Here is a 21,337-nt window from a genome sequence, read left to right as displayed (position 1 = left end):
AGATTTCAGTGAACCACCGCCATGCCAGAGGTCATTAAATCCCCGTATCAAACGGGCCAATTGCCGCGTGGCACAGTGGAAGCTTGCACACGTGAATGACACCAAACTTCCTAGTGTCCAGGAAGATGGGTGGAAAGAGGACGCAGACACTCATCTTCTTGAGCCAGATGTGATCTGAAGGCACCATCCTATCCTCCATGATAGACCAACATGTATGTATGTATATATATATATATATATATATATATATATATATATATATATATATATATATATATATATATATATATATATATATATATATATGTATATGTATATGTATATGTATATGTATATGTATATGTATATGTATATGTATATGTATATGTATATGTATATGTATATGTATATGTATATGTATATGTATATGTATATATATATATATATATATTACCAAGTTTGCACACTAAAAACTCTGCTCGCTGTCACACGATCCCTATGAAATTGCTGTGGCACTGAGCGGACATGCCAACAATGTTTGGGAAGTCTTGGCGTTCCATAGTACCACTTGCATTTTGTACAATGCGTATTTTTGTCATTCCCCGTGTACGGTCTGTCGTCTGCTACCAGCTATGTTGTTCTGCTATCCCGTGCATGTGCACGGGTATCGCCAGTGTATATATATATATATATATATATATATATATATATATATATATATATATATATATATATATATATATATATATATATATATATATATATATATATATATATATATATATATATATATATATATATATATATATATATATATATATATATATATATATATATATATATATTCCACCAGTCAAACGTTTTAGAACACCCAAATTTTTCCAGCTTTTCCTGAAATTTAAGCAGTTCAAGTCCAGTGAATAATTAACCTGAAATGGTACAAAGCGAAACAGTAAACTGCCAGAGGTTTAAAAAAAAAAGTTTAGTTCACCAAAAACTGAAAAATAATGTAAATTTCAGAGTTGGTAAAAAAGGCCCTTTTCAGGGAACAAGTAATGGGTTTGCACAACTGCAGCTGTTCTGCAGCAATGGAAGGAAATTAAGCCTTGAAAGTTGATGCAAACAATTCCTGCAGGTGTCCCAACTTTTGTTGATTAGTAACAAACCCTCTGTCTGTGTAACAGTGGTGATGGAACAGACTGTGTTGCTACATCCTCTGAAGCATTATTTGGACAATATTGCACTGCAGGAAGTAGTATATTGCGATCATAATGGTGAGAAGAAGACAATTAACAAAGGAAGACAGACTATTATAACCCTTAAAAGTGTAGGTCTTTCCTTTTGAGAAATTGCAAAACAAGTCAAGGTGTCAGCGAGTACAGTTTCCTACACCATCAAAAGGCACTTGGAAACTGACAGGAAGAGATCTGGCAGAACCAAAGCCACAACACAATCAGAAGACAAGTTTCTGAGAGTCAATAGCTTGCATGACAGGCAGCTCACAGGACAGCAGCTTCAAGCACAGCTAAACACTGGTCGAAGTAAGGAAGTCTCAGTTTCAACTGTGAAGAGAAGACGTCGATCTGCAGTAAGAAAGCCATTGCTAAGACGGCAAAATAAGAAAAAGAGGCTTGCCTGGGCCAAGAAGCACCGCCAGTTGACTACTGAAAACTGGAAGAAGTTTTTATGGACCAAAGAATCAAAATTTGAAATCTTTGGTTCATCATGCAGGGTTTTTGTACGCCGTAGAGTAGGCGAAAGGATGGTTCCTCAATGTGTGACAACAACTGTCAAACATGGAGGAGGAAGCGTGATGATCTGGGGGCTCTTTTGCTGGATCCAGAGTCGGCGACTTGCAGAGAGTGGCTGGCACCCTGAACCAAAAAGGCTACCACAGCATTTTGCAGCACCATGCAATACCCTGTGGTCTACGCTGAGTTGGTCAGGGGTTCATCATACAGCAAGATAACGACCCAAATCACACCGCCAGGCTATGTCAGAACTACCTTAAAAGAAAAGAACAAGACGGTCGGCTTCAAATCATTGAATAGCCAGCACAGTCTCAGGACTTAAACCCCATCGAGCTGGTTTGGGATGAACTGGACAGAAGGGTGAAAGCAAAACAATCTACAAGTACTACACATTTGTGGGAACTTCTGCAACAGTGTTGCAAGAACTTTCCGAACAATATTTTATTTCCATTGTCGAAAGAATGCCATGAGTATGTTCGGCTGTTATATCTGCAAAAGGTGACTACTTTGACGAGTCAAAAATACAGATTAAATTTTGTTCAACAAAACGATTCCATGATTTTTTTATCTGCAATTGTTTATTTGTTCTATGCTTTAATTTCAGAGTACATTGAAACATTAAACTGCTTAAATTTCAGTAAAAACTGGAAAAATGGGGGTGTTCTAAAACTTTTGACTGGTGGAATATATATATATATATATATATATATATATATATATATATATATATATATATATATATATATATATATATATATATATATATATATATATATATATATATATATATATATATATAGTTGCGAATTCGCGCCCGCCGGCGTGCGAACGGCCACGTGACTCGATTCGCGGCACGTCGCACACCGGACGGACAATTCTGTCGTGACCCTCTCTGACTTATGCCGGGAGCTAGTCACGGGTGAGCCTTTCGGCCTCACCACGATCGTGCCAATCGGCCACCCACGTGGGATAGGGTTGTTCGCCAAACTCGACCTACCTAAGTACCCACACGGAGGGTAGACCGGACGATCGCACCTCGCCGCAGGTCGACCCTGGACACGGGCCGCTTAAGCGACCCGTTCCGTACTATCGGGATAACCAAGCGGTGTTATCGTCGGCCTCGACCAACCCTTTACGTGAGTGATTTTAAAAGTGATTCATCACTATTGAGAGATTGAGCCAAAAACGATATATAGCATGACCTTTCAAAAATGTATTGGACCCAATATGTTCTCGTGGATCAGGCATTATGGGGCAGAGGTATGCGCTCTACCGTGTACTCTTCTAGTTCACAGTGTAATGCCTTTTTTGGACTTCGGAAATATCACATCGGTAGGGGACTTTCATTGCAAAGCAATTCTTGCTCTTGTTTATATGCTGGAATACATATGCTGATTTATCAATCTGTAAGCCCACTACCAACCCTTTACGTGAAGCAAGATGGAGATTCAATTAAAGAAAAGACGAAGCGAAACGGGAAAACAGTTCAACATGATGCACATTTATTCCGCGGGACACGGGAAGCACACATGTACAATTAAAACAATTACGCACAAAAAGCAAATGTAACAAAAGAAAAACAATAAAGCAACGACGACGCAGAGCAACAACCGACCAAGACCGACACACGGCAACACTTAACAGTTTTACTTCACCAGATTGGCGCCACACACACACGTTTACACAGAAACAAAAGAAAAGGCCACCCTCAAAGACAAGGGGGCAGACAGGGCCTGAAAGAGCGGTCAGGTCCGCGAGACCGGGTGGGTCCTACCCGCGTCTTTGTGATGAGCCGCAAATGTGGCAGCGCGGCGGTGCCCCGACTTCTTGCTCCTTCGCGGGTTTCATTGGCACTGCTTGGAGTGGGGTGGGAACGGGGCCCCCTTTTCGCACTATCTCAGCGCGAGGGAAAAAGGGGGGGGAATTGTTGATGCTCTGGGGAAAGAGTATAGCTGGCTTGCTTGGGTCCCGTGACGAGTGATTCCACCGCGACCTCGTCGCCGACCGCAGTCTTCCTTGCCTTGGACCCGAGCTCCTCGGTCTCTTCCCCCAATTCTCCTCAGTCGACTGCCGAAAACCACCGGGACGCTCTCGCCTCCCGACTCCACTCCGCGCTCCAAACTGCCTCTGCCCAAAACTCTCCGCTCTTCTGCCACTCTCCGCTCTTCCAAGGCCGACTCTGCCTTTTCTGCCACTCTCCGCTCTTCCAAGGCCGACTCTGCCCAAACCGACTCTGCCAAGATTCGCCCCGCGCTCGGCGGTTTATAGGCCGGCAGGAGAACCCATATGCAAATTTCTGGATCAGAACGAGCTCGGGGGTGGAGCCACGCTCGCCCATTGGACGGAGAAAAAGGGGCGTGAATATCCCTTGATCCTAGAATTTGCATATCTCGATTCTACACCGACGGCGGAGCCAAACCGCCCTACGCTTGCTGATTGGACGGATCAGAAGTGGGCGTGTAGCATTCCTGATCCGAATTCTCCTCGGAAAGGCTGCATTTTGCACTCGCGGCTCGGAGCGCATCCCGTACGAGCCCAGGACAGCCTGACGCTCGGTGCTCACAGGTGGTGCGGGAATGGCCGCAGAAGGAGAGAGGTGAAGGTGGTGGAGGGTTTATGGTGGTGGTTTATGGCCCTGGTGCCGTTTGGAATGGCGGTGATGCGATGTTTGCGGGAGCGAGTTGTGAAGGTAAAGATCGTGGCTGTTGGCGTTGTTGTTGTTGTGAAGCGGCGTTGTGGTTGGTGGTTGTTGTGTGATGGCGGTTGAGACATGGTTGGTTCAAAATAAAGATAGAACAGAAAAACGGCTATCTCAAAGGGTCGCAGCCCGAATGAATCACATTTATTCCCTCTAAACAACGGGTTTGGGCTAACTACACATGTACTTTCAGAGATATCTCACCTACGGGACCTGAATGGTGGTTTGCAAATTTCCTCAACAAGAAATATATTGTTGTGGTTACCAGATTCGCAAACCACCATTCAGGTCCCTTAGGTGAGGTATCTCGGTAAGTGCATGTGTAGTTAGGCCCAAACCCGTTGTCTAGTGGGAATACATGTCATTTATACGTGCTGCGACTCTTTAGGATAGCCGTTTTTCTTTTACTATCTTTATTTTGGACCAACCGCCATGATCACAACCACAACATCAACCACCGACCACAACCACCGCTTCACCACAACCACCGCTTCACCACAACCGCCACGACCTTCACGCACACCTCACAACCGTAGCATCGCCACCGTTCTTGCCCCGCTGTGGGTACCGGTGTTGGACTCATGCAGAACGCGCGTCGAACAGCGTGTACAAAATCACGGATTTTCTGCTTCAAAAACGGATCGAAAACGACACACGCCCACTTTTTGCCGTCCAATCGGTGAGCGAGGGGCGAATTGGCCCCGCCCCCAGGGCGATCGATATATGCAAATTTGTGGATCAAAAAGCCTTCACGCCCACTTTTTCTCGGGCCAATGGGGAGCGAGGTGAAAGGTCAAAGGGAGGGGGTCAAAGGCGAAGTTACGGGGGGGGGATAAAAGGACGGTGTTCGTCAGTCAGAACGAGGAACGAGAGAGTCAGCAGAACGGGTCGGAGAGTCAAGAAGAGGAGAGTCGCAAGAGAGAACGAGGGAGAGTCAGCAGAACGAGGTCGGAGAGTCAAGAAGAGGAGAGTCGGAAGCAGAGGGTCAAGACTTCGCGGGCGGTGGAGCTGCTCGTCGTGTGCGTTGGAGTCGGAACGGAGGGGACGGAGCGGTAGAAAGGCGGCGACACCAGACGAGGGGGTGCTCGCGTCGTGCAGGAAGCTGCACCCGAAGGAGGCCGACAGCGCGACCTGGCCGAGGTGGAGACGCTCGTCGCACATAATAAAGATCCTCTATACCCCGAGCATCAGCAACCCCCTCCTGTTTCCCCCCGCGCTGAGATAGTGCGACCAAGGGGGCCCCGTTCCCACCCCCTTGCCAGGCACTGTCCACGAGGCCCGCGGGTTGCGGGGCCATCGCCGCTCCGCGTCTCATCACCAGACGGGTAGGCCCGACCCGGTCTCGGCCCCAGGCCTACCTCATTCTTGGGGGATTTCTTTTCCTTGGTTTTGGGTATGTGTTGTCGGCGCCGTCTGTGAAGTAGAATTGTATAAGTGTTGCCGTGTGCTCGGTAGTCGGTATTAGCTCTGCACTGTGTTTTCACTTTTATATTTGCTTTTTGTGTAAATGGAATTGTTTTCTCTTTTTTGTGTGCTTTTGGTGGAATTGTATTTGTGTGCTTCCCGTGTGCCGCGAATAAATGTGCTTTATTGTTGAACTGTTCTCCCGCTTCGCTTCGTCTTTTCCCCCATTGAATCCCCATCTTGCTTCACGTAAAGGGTTGGTAGTGGGCTGAGTACGCCCGATAATTAATCGAACCGTCGAGGTCGACGATAACACCGCTCGGTTATTCTGATAGTACGGAACGGGTCGCTTAAGTGGCCCGTGTCCGAAGTCGACCTGCGGCGAGGTGCGATCGCCCGGTCTACCCTCCGCGTGGGTACTTAGGTAGGTCGAATTTGGCGAGCAACCCTATCCCACGCGGGGGCTGATTGGCTCGATCGCGGTGAGACCGAAAGGTCCACCCGTGACTGGTTCCCGGCGTTAGTCCGAGAGGGTCACGACTGGATTGTCCGTCCGGTGGGCGACGTGCCGCGATTCGAGTTACGTGGCCGTCGCACGCCGGCGGGCGCGAAGACCGCAACAATATATATATATATACCGGGCGTAGTGGCATGCACCTGTAATCCGGCTACTCGGAGGATCACTTGAGGACGGGAGCCCTGTGCTGGGCCGCGCTATGAGAGGGTGTAGGGCAGCCCGGAATCATGGTGAAACCCAATCCTTATCCCTGTGTCATAAGAGGCGACCAGGGTTGCGTCAGGAAGGGCATCCGGCGTAAAACCTGTGCCAAATCATTATGCGTATCATAACGGATGATCCGCTGTGGCGACCCCGAACGGGAGCAGCCGAAAGACGAACAACAACAACACATTATATATATATATATATATATATATATATATATATATATATATATATATATATATATATATATATATATATATATATATATATATATATATATATATATATATATATATATATATGAGCCCCTAAGAACCATACCGGGCCATCCCACCTTTTTTGTGAAATTGAGTTATGAACGTCTTCAGGTGCACAAAACTGATACCTTTCAGGGCCAAAATGGGCCAACCCATCAGAATATATTGAGAAGGATACAAGCAAAAAACCGCTCTGGCTCTGACTTCCCAGAGCCTGAATGGGCCATCCCACATTTTACCCATGATTCCATGTGGGACATGTGCTACCTGCTTAAATCATGTATAGATAAAATTCTGCATTACTTATCGTTATTTATCCTTAGGTATTTTTTATTGTCATTTGCTCATTGTGACACAGGAGACTGAACTTTGAGTCCCTTTTTCTCAAAAGTACACCAAGATGGGATGACCCGGTATGGTTGTTAGGGGCTCATATATATATATATATATATATATATATATATATATATATATATATATATATATATATATATATATATATATATATATATATATATATATATATATATATATATATATATATATATATATATATATATATTATATACACACCCGTGCTCCGCACGGAGTTGACTGGGTGGCAAAAGGTGGATGAGGCATAATAGTTGATGTTATGGGAAGCTGGGGAGGGTGTCATTAGGGATGTGATGCACTTTGGTTACCTATCCTTAGTTTTCTAAAGGACCTCCCTGTAGATGACATTTGGGGTGAGTGTCTTGTTGCTGAATAGTCCTTGTGAGAAATTATTGACCATCTTTGATACATATATAGGAGTAACCTCTTGCACGTGAAAATGCAACATATAGTTGGCCATGGGAGAACATGGGGGGTGGGAGGTATATTCCGAGTTTGTCAAATGTTTGGCCCTGGGATTTCTTTATGGTCATCGAGTATGCGAGTCCGACTGGAAATTGCATCCTCTGCAATGTGACTGGAAGGTTGGCTTCTGATGGGGCAACTTTAACATGATATAGGCCTAGCCCGAGACTGAACAGGAGCAGTGGAGGGTGACCGAGAATCAGAATGCACATTTCAATGAACGGCACTTTTTGGCGCACATCCGACGATTGAACACCGCTTGGACGCTTTAATTTGAAGATCACACACGCAAGACACAACACAGGTAACGATGATTCCATGTGGGAATTGATATTGGCGGTTGATATTGACAATTAATGTAATGAACGGCAGTTGTTTGGGTGCATCCGACAATCGAACACCTCTTTAATTTGAACAGTTAACACGCACGCATTCAAGGTACAGACTCTATTGTCGGACACCGCGCTTTCGAAGAACAAAGAAAAGAAGAGAATCAGGGCAATGAAGGGATGACCTCATACCAGTTTCCTGGTTCCCCCTACCTTCAGATTATAGCCTTTGATGTTATCTGGACGTAAGCCTATTGAAACTTATTTTCGGGTGTTTTTAATATGTACGTTGGATTTCAGACACAAATTGACAGTCGAAGATGGCGTGTTCAGTACGGGAAGGCGCCAATCGGGGTACATCACGTGAGCAGAGCTGGTGCTCATCGTTCCCCTCCTTCCACGCTGATTTTTAAAACATGACAACCATTGTTGATGTTCTGAGCCATACTATTTATTATCAGTTGTGTTTATGCTCAGTGTTTGATGCAATGAGCACTCCCTTACTCGAGTTCATATTTTTTGGATAGATGGCAGCACTTACCGGACAGCAGTTCAGCGATGACGACCGAACGGGAATAAATGCGGCCATCGATGGGTTGAAAAATCTTGTTGAAGCCACGTTGTCATCCAATTCCAGCTTCGAAATTTAGCGCATCGTCTTCGTCGCAATAAGAAACCCCAGTATATGAGAAATGAGCACATTCCTGCCAGTGGTTTCGGAGGAGAAACGTCAAATTACGCGCAGATGTTAACAGAAATAATATTTTTTTTAAATAAATCTTTACTTTAAATACAATGTTTCTTGTTACATTTTTTGTGTCAAATTCACATTCTAAGGTAATCAGCATGTGCAGAAGAGGGTTTTACATTGCAGACGCTGTTTTCGAGGAGTGGCATTACGCCTCTCGGTGGTGACGGTCTGTCGACGACAGACGTAATAACGTCAGCGAATGACTGAATTACGCCTCTCAGCGGTGACGTTACACGTCACCATGCAAACGAATGTAAAAATTAAAAAAAAAAATCGAACAAAATTTCCCAAACTTGTCCGTCTGGCGTGATCTCACGTAGCCCATGCTGTTCATAAGACCACAGAGCACCCACATGCCGAAAGTGGCAACAATCTTGGAGGAGATACGTCAAATTACGTGCAGACATTAACAGAAATAATATATAGATATATATTGTAGCTGATATCATTCAAAGTGGCAGTGATAAAGAATCTAGTGATAGAGAAGATGAAAAGGAAATTTATCAAGATGAGTTGCTAATGCATCTGCTGATGAATAGATTGGTTTACCATTGTTAGAGAGAAGGTACTAAAGCAAGTTAAGGATGCAAGAGACCCATTCATGAATAGCATTGTGTTGGACTTCAAAGTTGATGTCTGATGTAGAGGAACATTGCTGTGTACATTGTCCTAAATTCTTCAAAACACGGTTCTCTTGGTTTTCATTAACCTCTGCCATCGAAGATGGATGGAGGTTACCGTTTTCACCCCTTTCTGTTTGTTTGTTTGTGAACAGTATTATGGAGAAACTCGACGGATTTCGACGAAACTTGGTGGGGGGGGGGGGTTAGGTCTGGTCCAAGGATCATGCCATTAGATTTTGGACTTGGTCCAAAATCCAATATGGCCACTATGGCAGCCAATTTGAAAAAAATATTTGAATTTTTTTTTTTTTGCATTTCTACATATTTTAAGTGATTTCCAACCCCCCCCCCCCCCCAAAAAAAAAGAAATTGTGAGAAAAAAAAATTTTTGCAACTTTTTTTTTTTCAACCAAATTTCGATTTCTTTTTTTTTTGCATTTCTACATGTTTTAAGTGATTTCCAATCCCCCCCCCCCCACGTAAAATCAATTTCTGTCTCAAGGAACCTAGTTATGACGAATGAATTGAGTATGTAAAAGTTAAAAGTAAAAGGGAAAGTTGCAAACTACAACTCTGAGCACTGTTGACGTTAAATTGCATGAATAGGATATCAGGTTCACTTGAGTGACCAAGCAGTATTGGCAGCAGAGGTTTTGCACTCAACCGAGTGCTCGCCCTCTAGTTTCGACTGCGATTGCACTTTTATAGCTTTAAGCACAAAGAGGTGGTGCATTTAGGAACCACACTTCCGTTTCAGCTCGATAGTGGTTAAACTAGGTCGACAGTGGCCACTTTAAAATGAGGCCAAAACTGTGAAAGTGGTCAGTTTGCCTCAATGTTAACAATCAAACACGTTTTGGGACACTTTAGAGCTTCCAAAATGGTTGGTCTCACCAGGTCCTGGGGGAGGGGGAGGGGGAGAGCGGGGCACATTACCAACCTTCCTCGGTGCCCAACTTCAAGGCTATGGAATAGCATCATTGGCTGAAGGCATGGCTGTTCTGCTGATTCAGACAGGAATTCGTAATTTGTTCATGGTGCCGGTAATAGCTCGCCTACTCTTCGTGAAGGACACCATGGGATCTTGAACGCACACCAACAAATGCGAGGAGACAGGACGCCCATCCGAAGGACAGGACACACAATAATTAATTACCCTGCCTGTGAAACACTGGAATGACAGTTTAGAGCTGGGTCGGGATTCAAACCCAGGCAAGACAGCTTTGAGGTGAGTGTGCATTTCTCAAGTCTCGGTGATCCCAATGACGACCTTTGATTGCAGATAATACAACTCTTGCCTAATGTTCTGATCTTTTCACGTAAAGCTAGAACGGCACTTGGAAGAGCACATACCTCTTCCAGCCTAAACAGTTCACATTTTGTATCCCCCTAAAAGGCCGGATATGCATCCGAACACAAACCAAAATCTAATCAAAATTCTTGTCAAACACCAAACCTGTCCACCAAGTTTTGTCTGAATCCGTCCAAACTTTTTGAGATATCCTGCTCACAGACAGACAGGGGTGAAAACATAGCCTCTGTTCCCCCTTGGTGGCAGAGATAACTCGAGTGAAATTGATGTTGTGCCATCACAAATACCCATGCTTCCCACGTAAAGCAAAGATGAAAGATGGCAAAAGTGCCATGAGCTAGGAATGACCCGTTATCAAATTTTGAGTTAAAACGAGAAGGGCACTATTTGACAAAATGACAGTTGACAGATATGCCTGAGCACACAATATTACGTCATTGTACATACTTGTATCAAGTTTGACTTGCATCCCTTCAGCCGTTCTTAAGTTATCGCGGGAATGAAAACCCATCACGGACTCTGACCTTTGACCTCTTGATGCTGCCATCTAAATCAGTTCATCTTTGCATCATATTTATACCAAGTTTGGTCAAAATACCACTGGTTCACAAGTTAGCATAGTAACAAATTTTTTACCTCACTTGGCCTCTGACCATTGACCTTTTGACCCCAAAATCTGATCAGTTCATCTTTACATCATGAAACATAGTTGTATCAAATTTGACTTGGATCCCTTCAGCCGTTCTTAGGTTATCGCGGTAACGAAAACCTATGATGGACGGACGGACAGCCAGACGAACAACCTGAAAACATAATGCCTCTGGCAACTTCATCAGCGGGGCATAAAATTGAAGAAAAAAAAAATAAAAATAAAAACTTGTTTGACATCTGTGACCCCAAGTTCCCACCCTCTGGGGCATGAACTGTGGGTCGAATCCAAAAACAATCGTGACACATTTAATGCGTCTCCCAATGTTGATTGCACAAACAAAAAGTTTCATTTAAAAACGTTTTACAATGTCCACCTGTAATTTGCATTTTTCCCTATTTGACCTTTTGACCCAACCCCAGGACACCAAGGGGCGGGGCCAAAATGATAACTGCTCTCGCACCTTTTGCCATAACGACCAATTTCTGCACAATGGTGAAGGAAGAGATAGTGTGACGGACGGACGGAGATGCCAATTACAACATCCCCATGGTTTTTGTATTTTTTTTTTTTAGAAAAAACGTGGGGATAATAAATTTAAAAAATGAACAAACTTATACATTAACCCTTTCAAGGTTCTTGCGTGCACATTTCACTGAAAGATGTTTAACCAGAGTTGTGTCAAAGCCACCCAATGCTCGCCTGTTTATACATTTATCGTTTTTAAAAGACTAGTCTAATAATATTTTTTTATTAAGCATTGCAGTGAAGTCTGATGCAAATAATTTAAAAAGCAAAATATGTATTTGTAATCAGTAAAATAAAATAAAATTAAAAAAAAAAAGAGTGTGGTAGATAAAAACATGAGAAAGGAAAACATCAATAACATATCCCAAAGGAACCTCCATGCCAAATATCAGCAACCTAGTACACATATTAAATGAATGGCAAGCTTCGAAATAACTTGCACCAAAAACTTTAACATTTTCACGCTCACGCTCACGCCGGGGGTATCGCTATAGCTCTCTGTTCTTCGAACAGGTGAGCTAGAAACGTCAGAGGGATGAATAATATACCAGCAGTGTTGATGGTCGTTTCAGAGGCCTCCATGTCCAGTTGAAGGAGCTCGCCCTCGCCTGCCTGTTCAACTTCACTCTCTTCGCTCACAGGAAAGCTGATGAGCTCCCCAAGGGGTTCCTCTTTCACCCATGAAGTTTGCACGGTCACCAACCTGCAAGAGGCACAGTGAAAGACAAACACATAAAACAAAACACCACAGTCATGCTTCTCGAATGATTCACTAACCAGAAAATGGAAGTCAGGTTCAGTTCTTCTTCTTTCGGCTGCTCCCGTTAAGGGTCGCCACAGCGGATCACAAGTTATGATCCGCATACTGATTTGGCACAGGTTTTACACCAGATGCCCATCCTGACGCAACCCTGGTCACCTCTTATGACAGGGATAAGGATTGGGTTTCGCCACGATTCCGGGCTGCCCTACACCCTCTCATAGCGCGGCCTAGCGCAGAGCTCCCGTCCTCAAGCGATCCTCCAACCCAAGCCTCCGAGTCGCCGGATTACCAGCGCACGCCACTACGCCCGGTTGGAAGTCAGGTTCACTATGCCATCATCTGTCTATAATTCCAGCAATGTGTGTGTGTGTGTGTGTGTGTGTGTGTGTGTGTGTGTGTGTGTGTGTGTGTGTGTGTGTGTGTGTGTGTGTGTGTGTGTGTGCGTGTGTCCGCTGTTTCTCGACAACTTCTGGTCAGATCTAATTGAAACTTGCCAGGTATATTGCTGGGGACCTGAGGATGTGCCTTTTCAAGGTTTGATATTAATCGGACAAGTGCTTCCCAAGTTATGGCCATTTATTTACCAACCAATGGCAAGACACGTTGTTGCGTGGGCGTGGCCGATGGGGAAGGGAAGCACAGCCGCGTTCCCCATTACGGGTTACAACGTACGGGCTTCCGGAGAGTGATGACTTCGTGTATTCTAATAATTTCTCGATTTCTTATGCGCATTTACAGATAAACATAAAGGCACAAGTTATGATCGTTTTCATATTAGACGGTGTATAAATTTCGGGAACATCAGAGTGCTGGTATGCTCCGAACTCGGAAATAATTTTTTTTCTCTCTTCTCTTTTTGTTTTTCCTTGCCACGACATTGCGAAAAGGTAAAATACGTTGGCGCCAATTGAATAATTGGGTATTAAAAATAAATTGCGAATAATATCGAACTTCCGGGTCACGCACGTACGGACACGTGAGAGAAAGAAACGACCTGCGTGGTTTATTTATTTATTATTGTTTTTTTTTGTTTGTTTGTTTGTTTGTTTGTTTTTTTTACGGGCATGTACTATAGTAATCACAATGACAGGAGAACCAGAAGTTGAAACCGTTGAGCCTGGCTTTCAATCTCCACTCAGCAATAAACTCTCGCCCTGGTGTTTCACAGGCATGACGAGGCATCAATGATGTGCACCATCCGTTGGATGGACGTGAAGCTGGAGGACCCGTCCACTAGCATCAGTTGATGGATGTTCAAGAAAGTCGGCGCTGCAAAGTCGGCGAATTATGGACGGCACCCTTAACAAATTACAAATTCCTTCAATCACGCCTGACCAGCCAGTTTGTGGCCAACAACTTCCTCCGGGCAACCTCACAAGAAGGTGGGAATAATTGGGAGTGATTATCAACGGCAGAAATTGTAGTAGCAGCAGTACAATTACAACCAAGTGTAATGTGATCGATGTAGTCGGGATGACGAAGAAAATTTTTTAATTAAACAGCTAATTGATCAGTTTAAACACAGAAAAAAATGAGCAGAAACACATGGTAAAAATACCACAGTATAAAAAAAAAATTAGAAAAAGAAGAAAGCCTTTGATTGTTGATCTGGTTGACAGATAAAAAAAAAAAAAATTAAAAAGTTGACAGATTTCAAAACAGCAAGAAAAAGAAAAATGTGACAGCGATCGAGGAAGGGGTAAGTTGCCCATACACCACCGAGGTTGAATTTTTTGTCTGAAAAAAACATAAAAAAAATACAATTTTCCAGGTTTAGATTAATTCAAAAGAACTTTCCCTTAATAACATTTTCTCCCAGAGGAGTGTTTGTGTATTTTTTCAGGGAAGGACAACCAGACAAGAGCCGAGCCAGGTCGGTACCTTTGCTTTTCATCTGCTTGGTGACAGCTTTTGACTTTGCCTCACGTGAACTGCTGCATTCCCCTCGGGGTTGGCAGGCATAACGTCATCGAGATGAGGTCGTCATCACGACATTGGTGCAAGTTAGGAGAATTCCAAAATGCCATAAATACTTTCCCTGACTGCTTATTAACATCAATGGTGTTTCCTGGTTGTGGATTGGTGAACGTAACACAATATGTCCATGTGGCAGATGGCACTTGTTGGTGCTAAATACAATCTGGCCACACCAGTCACAGCCGGTGGGGCATCAATTATACACACACCGAAAAGTATTTCTACGGCTGTGGAAATTTGCAATACACCAGAAAGGTCCTCAGGTAAGATATATCGATAAGTTGATGTGTAGTTAGTCCACACCTGTTGTTTAGAGGGAATATGTGCGATTCATCCGGGCTGCGACGCTTCGAGTTAGCCATTTTTCTTTCTCTATCGTTATTTTTGACCATTAAGCCACCAACAACTCAAACACCACCACCTTCACCTCTTTACCTCCACAACTCCATCCCGCAAACATCGCTTTACCGCCATTCCCAAACGACGCCCGCCAACAACCAAACCACCACAGAAAACCCCCCACCACCTTCGCCTTTCTCATTCCACAACCAACAACCACACCACCTGTCAACACTGAACGTTGTGCTGTCCAGGGCCCGTTCCGTGATTCTTGCCAAACGAGTCGAGCCGCGGGTACAAATGGATGCCTTTGCAAGAGGGAAAACGGATCAGGAGAGGCTCACGCCCATTTTTGCCTGACCAATGGCGAAACGTCGGGTGGTGTGGCCCCACCTCCAAGCGCGTTTTGATCCACGAATCTGCATACAAGCTCCTCCCCCGGTCTATAGAGACGCGAGCTCAACACCGCTCGGGTGTGCAGAAAGGGGTGCAGAAAGTGGCGCTAGTCGGAAGTCGTGGAGTCTGAATCGTGTGTTTGCGGGGATCGGACGGCGAAGGGGACGGAGCTCGGAGTTGAGGTCGAGGGACGAGTCGCGGCGTGGAGCAGGGACGCAGAAGAGGACTCAGGGGCGAGAGTTCGCCGGAGTCGGTGCGGTCCCGAGACCCCGCTAGCGGGACAGAGCATCCGCCATTTCCCTCTTCCCACCCCGAGCATCAACAATTTCCCCCATCCGCGCTGAGATAGCGTCGGTAACCCCGTCCGCTCCCCGCCCCAACCGTGGTGTCGACCGACCAACACGTGCCTGCGCAACGCACGCCTGGAGGAGCTCACCGACCATACCAAGGGCACGGAGTCAGGCGCGTTACGCGGACATTGCGGCTAGCCCGCCATCGCACCACGAGGGCGTTGGTGAGACCCCTTCGGTCTCGTGGACCTGGCCGATCACCTTGGTACCATGTTCATTTGGTCCACGGACCTGTCTGCCTCCTTGCCTGTGAGGGTGGCTTGTGTTTTCTTTGCTTTTGGTGTAAATGTGTGTATGTGGCACCAGTCTATTAAGTAAACCCGTATACGCGCTTGTACATTGCTCTATTCGGTTTTAACTCTGCGTATTGTTCTTGCTTTGACTGTTATATGTGCATTCTTGTATGGCTGTAAATACGTGCTTGCCTTGTGTGCGTGTGAAATAAAAATGCTTGCTTGTCAAACTGTTTCCCGTTTTGTTGCATCCTTTCCTTTGTTAGAAAGTTCCATCTCGCATCACGTAAGGGATTGGTAGTGGGTGGAGACACCCAATAAATAATCTGAAGTCGAGGTCGACGATAACTCTGCTCGGTTATCCCTGCAGCACGGAACGAGCCGCTTAAGCGGTTTGTGTCAGAAGTCGACCTACGGCGTGGTACAACTCCTCGGTACGCTACCCGCGTGGGTACTTAGGTATATCGACATTCGGCGATTCACCCTATTTCGAGCGGTATAATGCGGACTGAGTTGTGGTGAGGTTAAACCCCCACCCGTGACTGGCTCCTGGCGGTAGTTCCAGGAGGGTCACGACTAAATTGTCTGTTCCGGTGGGCGACGCGGCCGCCATTAGAGGTACGCGCCCGATCGCACGCCGGGCGGGCGAAATTCGTAACAGTATGTACAGTAGTACCTCTACTTACGAATTTAATTCGTTCTGGGAGTAGTTTCGTAACCTGAAATCTTCGAAAGTAGAGACGCCTTTTGAATGTAAATGCGCTAATCCGTTCCAAGCCCCGCAAAATTCGGACATTTTTTTTTTAATAAATCATAAAAATGCATCAGAACATGAAACAAATACATGTTAAAATTAGATTACCGCACAATAAACATAAAACGAGAAGCACATAATGTAAAAAACAAAGAATAAAGGACATAATAAAAATATTCATTTACCTTTTAACTGCTATTCTCGTTACTTTTTGGCCTCTTTGTTTACTGGTCCTTATCAGCAGTTTTTTGCCTCGCGTTTCGTGAAGAATTGATCCAATGACGTCTGCTTTTGCCGGCTTTTAACAATCCGTCGGAAATGCGCGAGGCAGACATCGTCATAGTGCGCGATAGCCCGACTTGTGAACACTTTTTCCGGGTGATTCTTTTCAACAAATTCCGAGACTTCATGGAATTTTCCTAAAATGTCTGATTTGGGCTGATGGAATAATGGCTTCCTCCTCCTCCTCCTCCTCGTCCTCTTTGAACTCCTCCTGCACCGCGGTGTGTTGCATCACCTCAAATTCCTGCAGCTCCTTCGTCGAAAGCTCCTCGTTGTGCTCCTGAATCAGCTCGTTGATGTCCTCGTCATCCACCTCAAGACCCATGCCCTTTCCCAGCGAAATAATTTCGCCATGGCGAAGAACAGAGTGAAGTCCAGTCCTCCTTTTAAACTTCTCGAACCACCCACGCGATGCCTTAAACTCCTGGTGTAGTCCTTGCGGCAAATTTCCCTCGCCTGTATCCTCCTTCACGAGGTCAGTGAAGATGGCAGTTGCCTTTGCGCAAATTATGGCCTCTGTCACTGTGTCACCAGCGATCTCTTTCTCCTTTATCCACACGAGTAACAACCTCTCCATCTCATCGTTCACTGCCGACCTCCTATTGGAAATGACAGAGGCCTTTGGAAAGAGCCGTAGCTTTTAGGGCTTCCTTCTGTTTTATTATCGTGCCGATCGTAGATATATTACGGCCATATTCTTTTGCGAGATCAATCAAACGCATCCCCTTTTCATACCTTTCTATTATCTCTTGCTTTGTTTGTATGGCCAGAAAAACTCTTCTTCTTCTTTTCTCCTTGTCCACTTTTCTTCATTGCTTTCTTGGGGTCCATTGTGAATAAAAGTTACTGTAATCCACACGCGTACTGTACTGTAACACTGTCCGAGCACTTCGTAGCGGGACCATAGACTGTATACAGTATAACTATATTTACAGAGCGGGACGGGGACACGAAGAGCATGCTGGGATACACGCATACGCAAAGGGTTGCCAGGCAGATTTTAGGCGATAGCCAATGGCAGAGCAGCTACAAGTTTGATTACGTTCGGGAAACTCTGGGAGCAGCGAAAAGCAGCGCGTTATGTACTGCATTTTTGACTTCGTATCCTGAAACGCCTTCGTAACTAGAGGCAATATTTTCCCGTTCAGGCGCTTCGTAACCTGAAACATTCGTATGTAGAGGTACCACTGTACAATGATTTATTAAAAACTGTGTTGTGTTGATGACATTGCTTATTGTACTTGCAGGTACAACCACGAACTGTCTGCATCATTGTGAAGCAGTTTCAACCTTGAACAGTCAGTAGTTGTGCCGTAAGGGAGTAAACATGACCGCTCTGCTGTCCATTTGCAGCGATACGATTTTTGTGAGCTGAAGGTGTACCAGGGGTAGAAATCCATCGCAGACTTTCAGCACAATATGGGAACAGTGCTTTATCACAGCGGAGTGTGTATGATTGTATTACCACATTCAAAAACGATCGCACAAGTATCACTGATGAAATATCTGGACCCCCATTCATGTCCACAATAGAAGAAAACATTGAACGAGTCCACGCCATGATTCTGGATAACCGATGGTCGACTCATGACAAAGTGGCACAACATCTGAACTTCAGTCATGGTTGTGCACATTAAATCAACAGCCAACTGGGCTTTTGTTAAGTTTATGCAATATGGGTTCCAAAACAACTCACAGAAGAGCACAAGTGCATCTGTGTGACAATCTGCCAAAACCTTTTGAACTGCTTTCATCATGAAGGGAATGCTTTTTTGAGATGCATTGTCACTGGAGATGAGACGTGGATCCACCATTATGAGACAGAGAGCAAACACCAAGCATGGAGTGGAAACATCTGACATCACCAGTCACAAAGAAGTTCATAAGTCAACCATCGGCAGGAGAAGTGACGTTCACACTTTTCTGGGAATCAAGACCCAAGTTTGGAACACCATCAAGAGGGGGGGGGGGTGTTAAATTATTTAATGTGTTATTATTTAACAACGTTAAATAATGTGTGTTATTGTGAAATACTCTGGGACCAGTTGAAAGCAACTACTCAATGGAAATGCTGAGGGCGACTGTCAAAAGATGTTGCATGACAATGCCCGTCCACACAGTGGAAACTCTCCGGTAATTGAACTTTGAGGTGTTGGAGCATCCTCCATAAGTCCTGACCTGGTCCCTTCGGACTTTCACCTGTTTGGTCCACTCAAAGACGTTTTAAGAGGCCGCCACTTGCCAATGACCAACAATTGAAAGAAGCGGTACATGTGTGGATCTTCATTCAGCCAAAAACATTTTATTTTCTGAGCGAATAACAGAAGCTTGTGAACGATGGACCAAGTGTGTTGAAAAATGATGCTCTTGTACATGCTCAATTGGAGTTATATTATTTAAATAAAAACATGTGGTGGAGACTTTTTGACTCACCCTCCCTCGAGTATGAATGATTATGATGAAATGCTGTTCCTCCATAAAAAAATATAAAATTCAGACAGGTCGTCTGATACCATCACCGTAAAAACACCCACACGTTACACAGGACAAAAGTTAACTCATCGAATATTCATCCTCTCGGGATCAAAGTTTGATTTTCCAAACACCCGTTAAGCTCCGAGTACACGCAAGCTGAAAGTCGAGCGACTCTGCAGTACGTATGGCACATGACAAGAAATCAGTGATACAGACAAACGACAACAAAAACCAACAACCGTCGCTGGCGTACCTTGAGGGATTGAGCATTCGCTCGTACTCCTCGGTCAGCTGTTTACTGCCAGACAAGACGAACGCATGGTAGTCTCGCACACGCCGCTGCCAAAAGCCACGCAACTCGAGGCTCGAACCGATGCCAATCTCATGGAACACCTGCTCGATCACGTCTGGAAAAGCCGTGTAGCCCATGCGAGCCTCGCGGTCGGAGGCCGTTCGCAACAGGAGTCCCAATTTCAGGTAGAATTCGTGCACCACATCGGTAAGGGTCTCCAGAGCAGATTCGTACGCGGTGTCAAAACCCGCGTGAGCGAGTAACGATGTGACGGCGCGTCCAAGAACCCGACGGCATTCGACCGCACGGAGCTCAGGCTGGGGCAGCGCTCGACCCCTGCCAAACAAAGGTGCACAGTCTCCTCAGAAAAGAAAATGAAGACATTCCTCAACTCAGGAAATTTAAATAAATAAATCTTGCCCTTCGTTACGATTCACAAATGCAGACACAGAAATGGTCAACAGATCGGCACGCCGATGGGTAAACAAGGTAGACTATCAGAATGTACGGTCAGTTTATCAAAACCTCACTGGGTCGATGGAACCGTACAGCGAATGAGCTTCAAGACCCAAGATCCTGAGATCCGACAAATCTCTGACAGCAAGTAATCGCATATCGCAAAAATGGGCGTCGACGTGCTGAGAGAAGGTCCCACGAATATGACCCAAAGTCTGTGTAACCACAAGACATGGGAAGAATGTCTTCGAGGATCAGACCCATTGAGGTTGGGAAAGAAGAGAGCGTGACGAGGATGTCGTTGAAGAATTCAAGAGGGTCAACGGAGCAGAGAATCAACACCTTGGGTCGACTAGGGATCCATAAGCAGCACACACAAGGGTAACACTCGTTCATCAAGATAGAGGAACACGCACATAAACACACAAGGGTAACAGGTCGAAGTTCATGAACTGGTCATCATTTGAGTTACAGGGTCAAAATATTCAATTTTTCAGTTTTCTCTGTGTTGCTCGACATCACCAAGCTACATGCACTCGTGGAAAAAAATTAGCGAAACCACTAATTAACGGTGAATATGGTATTTTTAATTACTAGTATGTACCCGTAAAAAATAAATAAATAAATAATAATAAATAAATAAACCACACAGGCCGTTTCTTCGCTCTCGCGTGCATGACCCGGAAGTTCGATATTATTCGCAGTTACGATTATTCGCAATTTATTTTTAATACCCAATTATTCAATTAGCGCCAACGTATTTTACCTTTTCGCAATGTCGTGGCAAGGAAAAACAAAAAGAGAAGAGAAGAGAGAAAAAAATTTACTTCCTGGTTCGGAGCATACCAGCACTCTGATGTTCCCGAAATTTATACACCGTCTAATATGAAAACGATCATAACTTGGGCCATTGTGTTTATCTATAAATGCGCATAAGAAATCGAGAAATTATTAGAATGCACAAAGTCATCACTCTCCGGAAGCCCGGACGTTGTAATCCGTAATGGGGAACGTGGCTGTGCTTCCCTTCCCCATCGGCCACGCCCACGCAACAACGTGTCTTGCCATTGGTTTGGTAAATAAATGGCCATAACTTAGTAAGCACTTGTCCGATTAATATCAAACCTAGAAAAATCGCATGTTCAGGTCCCCAGCAATATACCTGGCAAGTTTCA

At 44.8% G+C, this 21,337-nt stretch overlaps 1 protein-coding gene across 1 annotated transcript in view; it reads right to left on the bottom strand.

Moving 5' to 3' along the window:
* Nucleotides 1–21,337, bottom strand: part of SUPT7L (SPT7 like, STAGA complex subunit gamma) — a 30,921-nt gene that overhangs the window by 7,045 nt on the left and 2,539 nt on the right. The window contains exons 2-3 of the mRNA XM_085887524.1: nt 19,668–20,042; nt 12,394–12,548 (exon numbers count right to left, since the gene is read on the bottom strand). Coding sequence (XP_085743650.1) covers nt 12,394–12,548; nt 19,668–20,042 — 530 coding nt within the window. The remainder of the gene's footprint in view (nt 1–12,393; nt 12,549–19,667; nt 20,043–21,337) is intronic.

This window comes from Eptatretus burgeri, chromosome 7, assembly GCF_056783735.1.
Source record: "Eptatretus burgeri isolate ZD-2024b chromosome 7, Ebu_testis_v1, whole genome shotgun sequence".
Lineage (NCBI taxonomy): Eukaryota > Metazoa > Chordata > Myxini > Myxiniformes > Myxinidae > Eptatretus > Eptatretus burgeri.
This window is presented reverse-complemented; position numbering and strand designations above follow the sequence as displayed.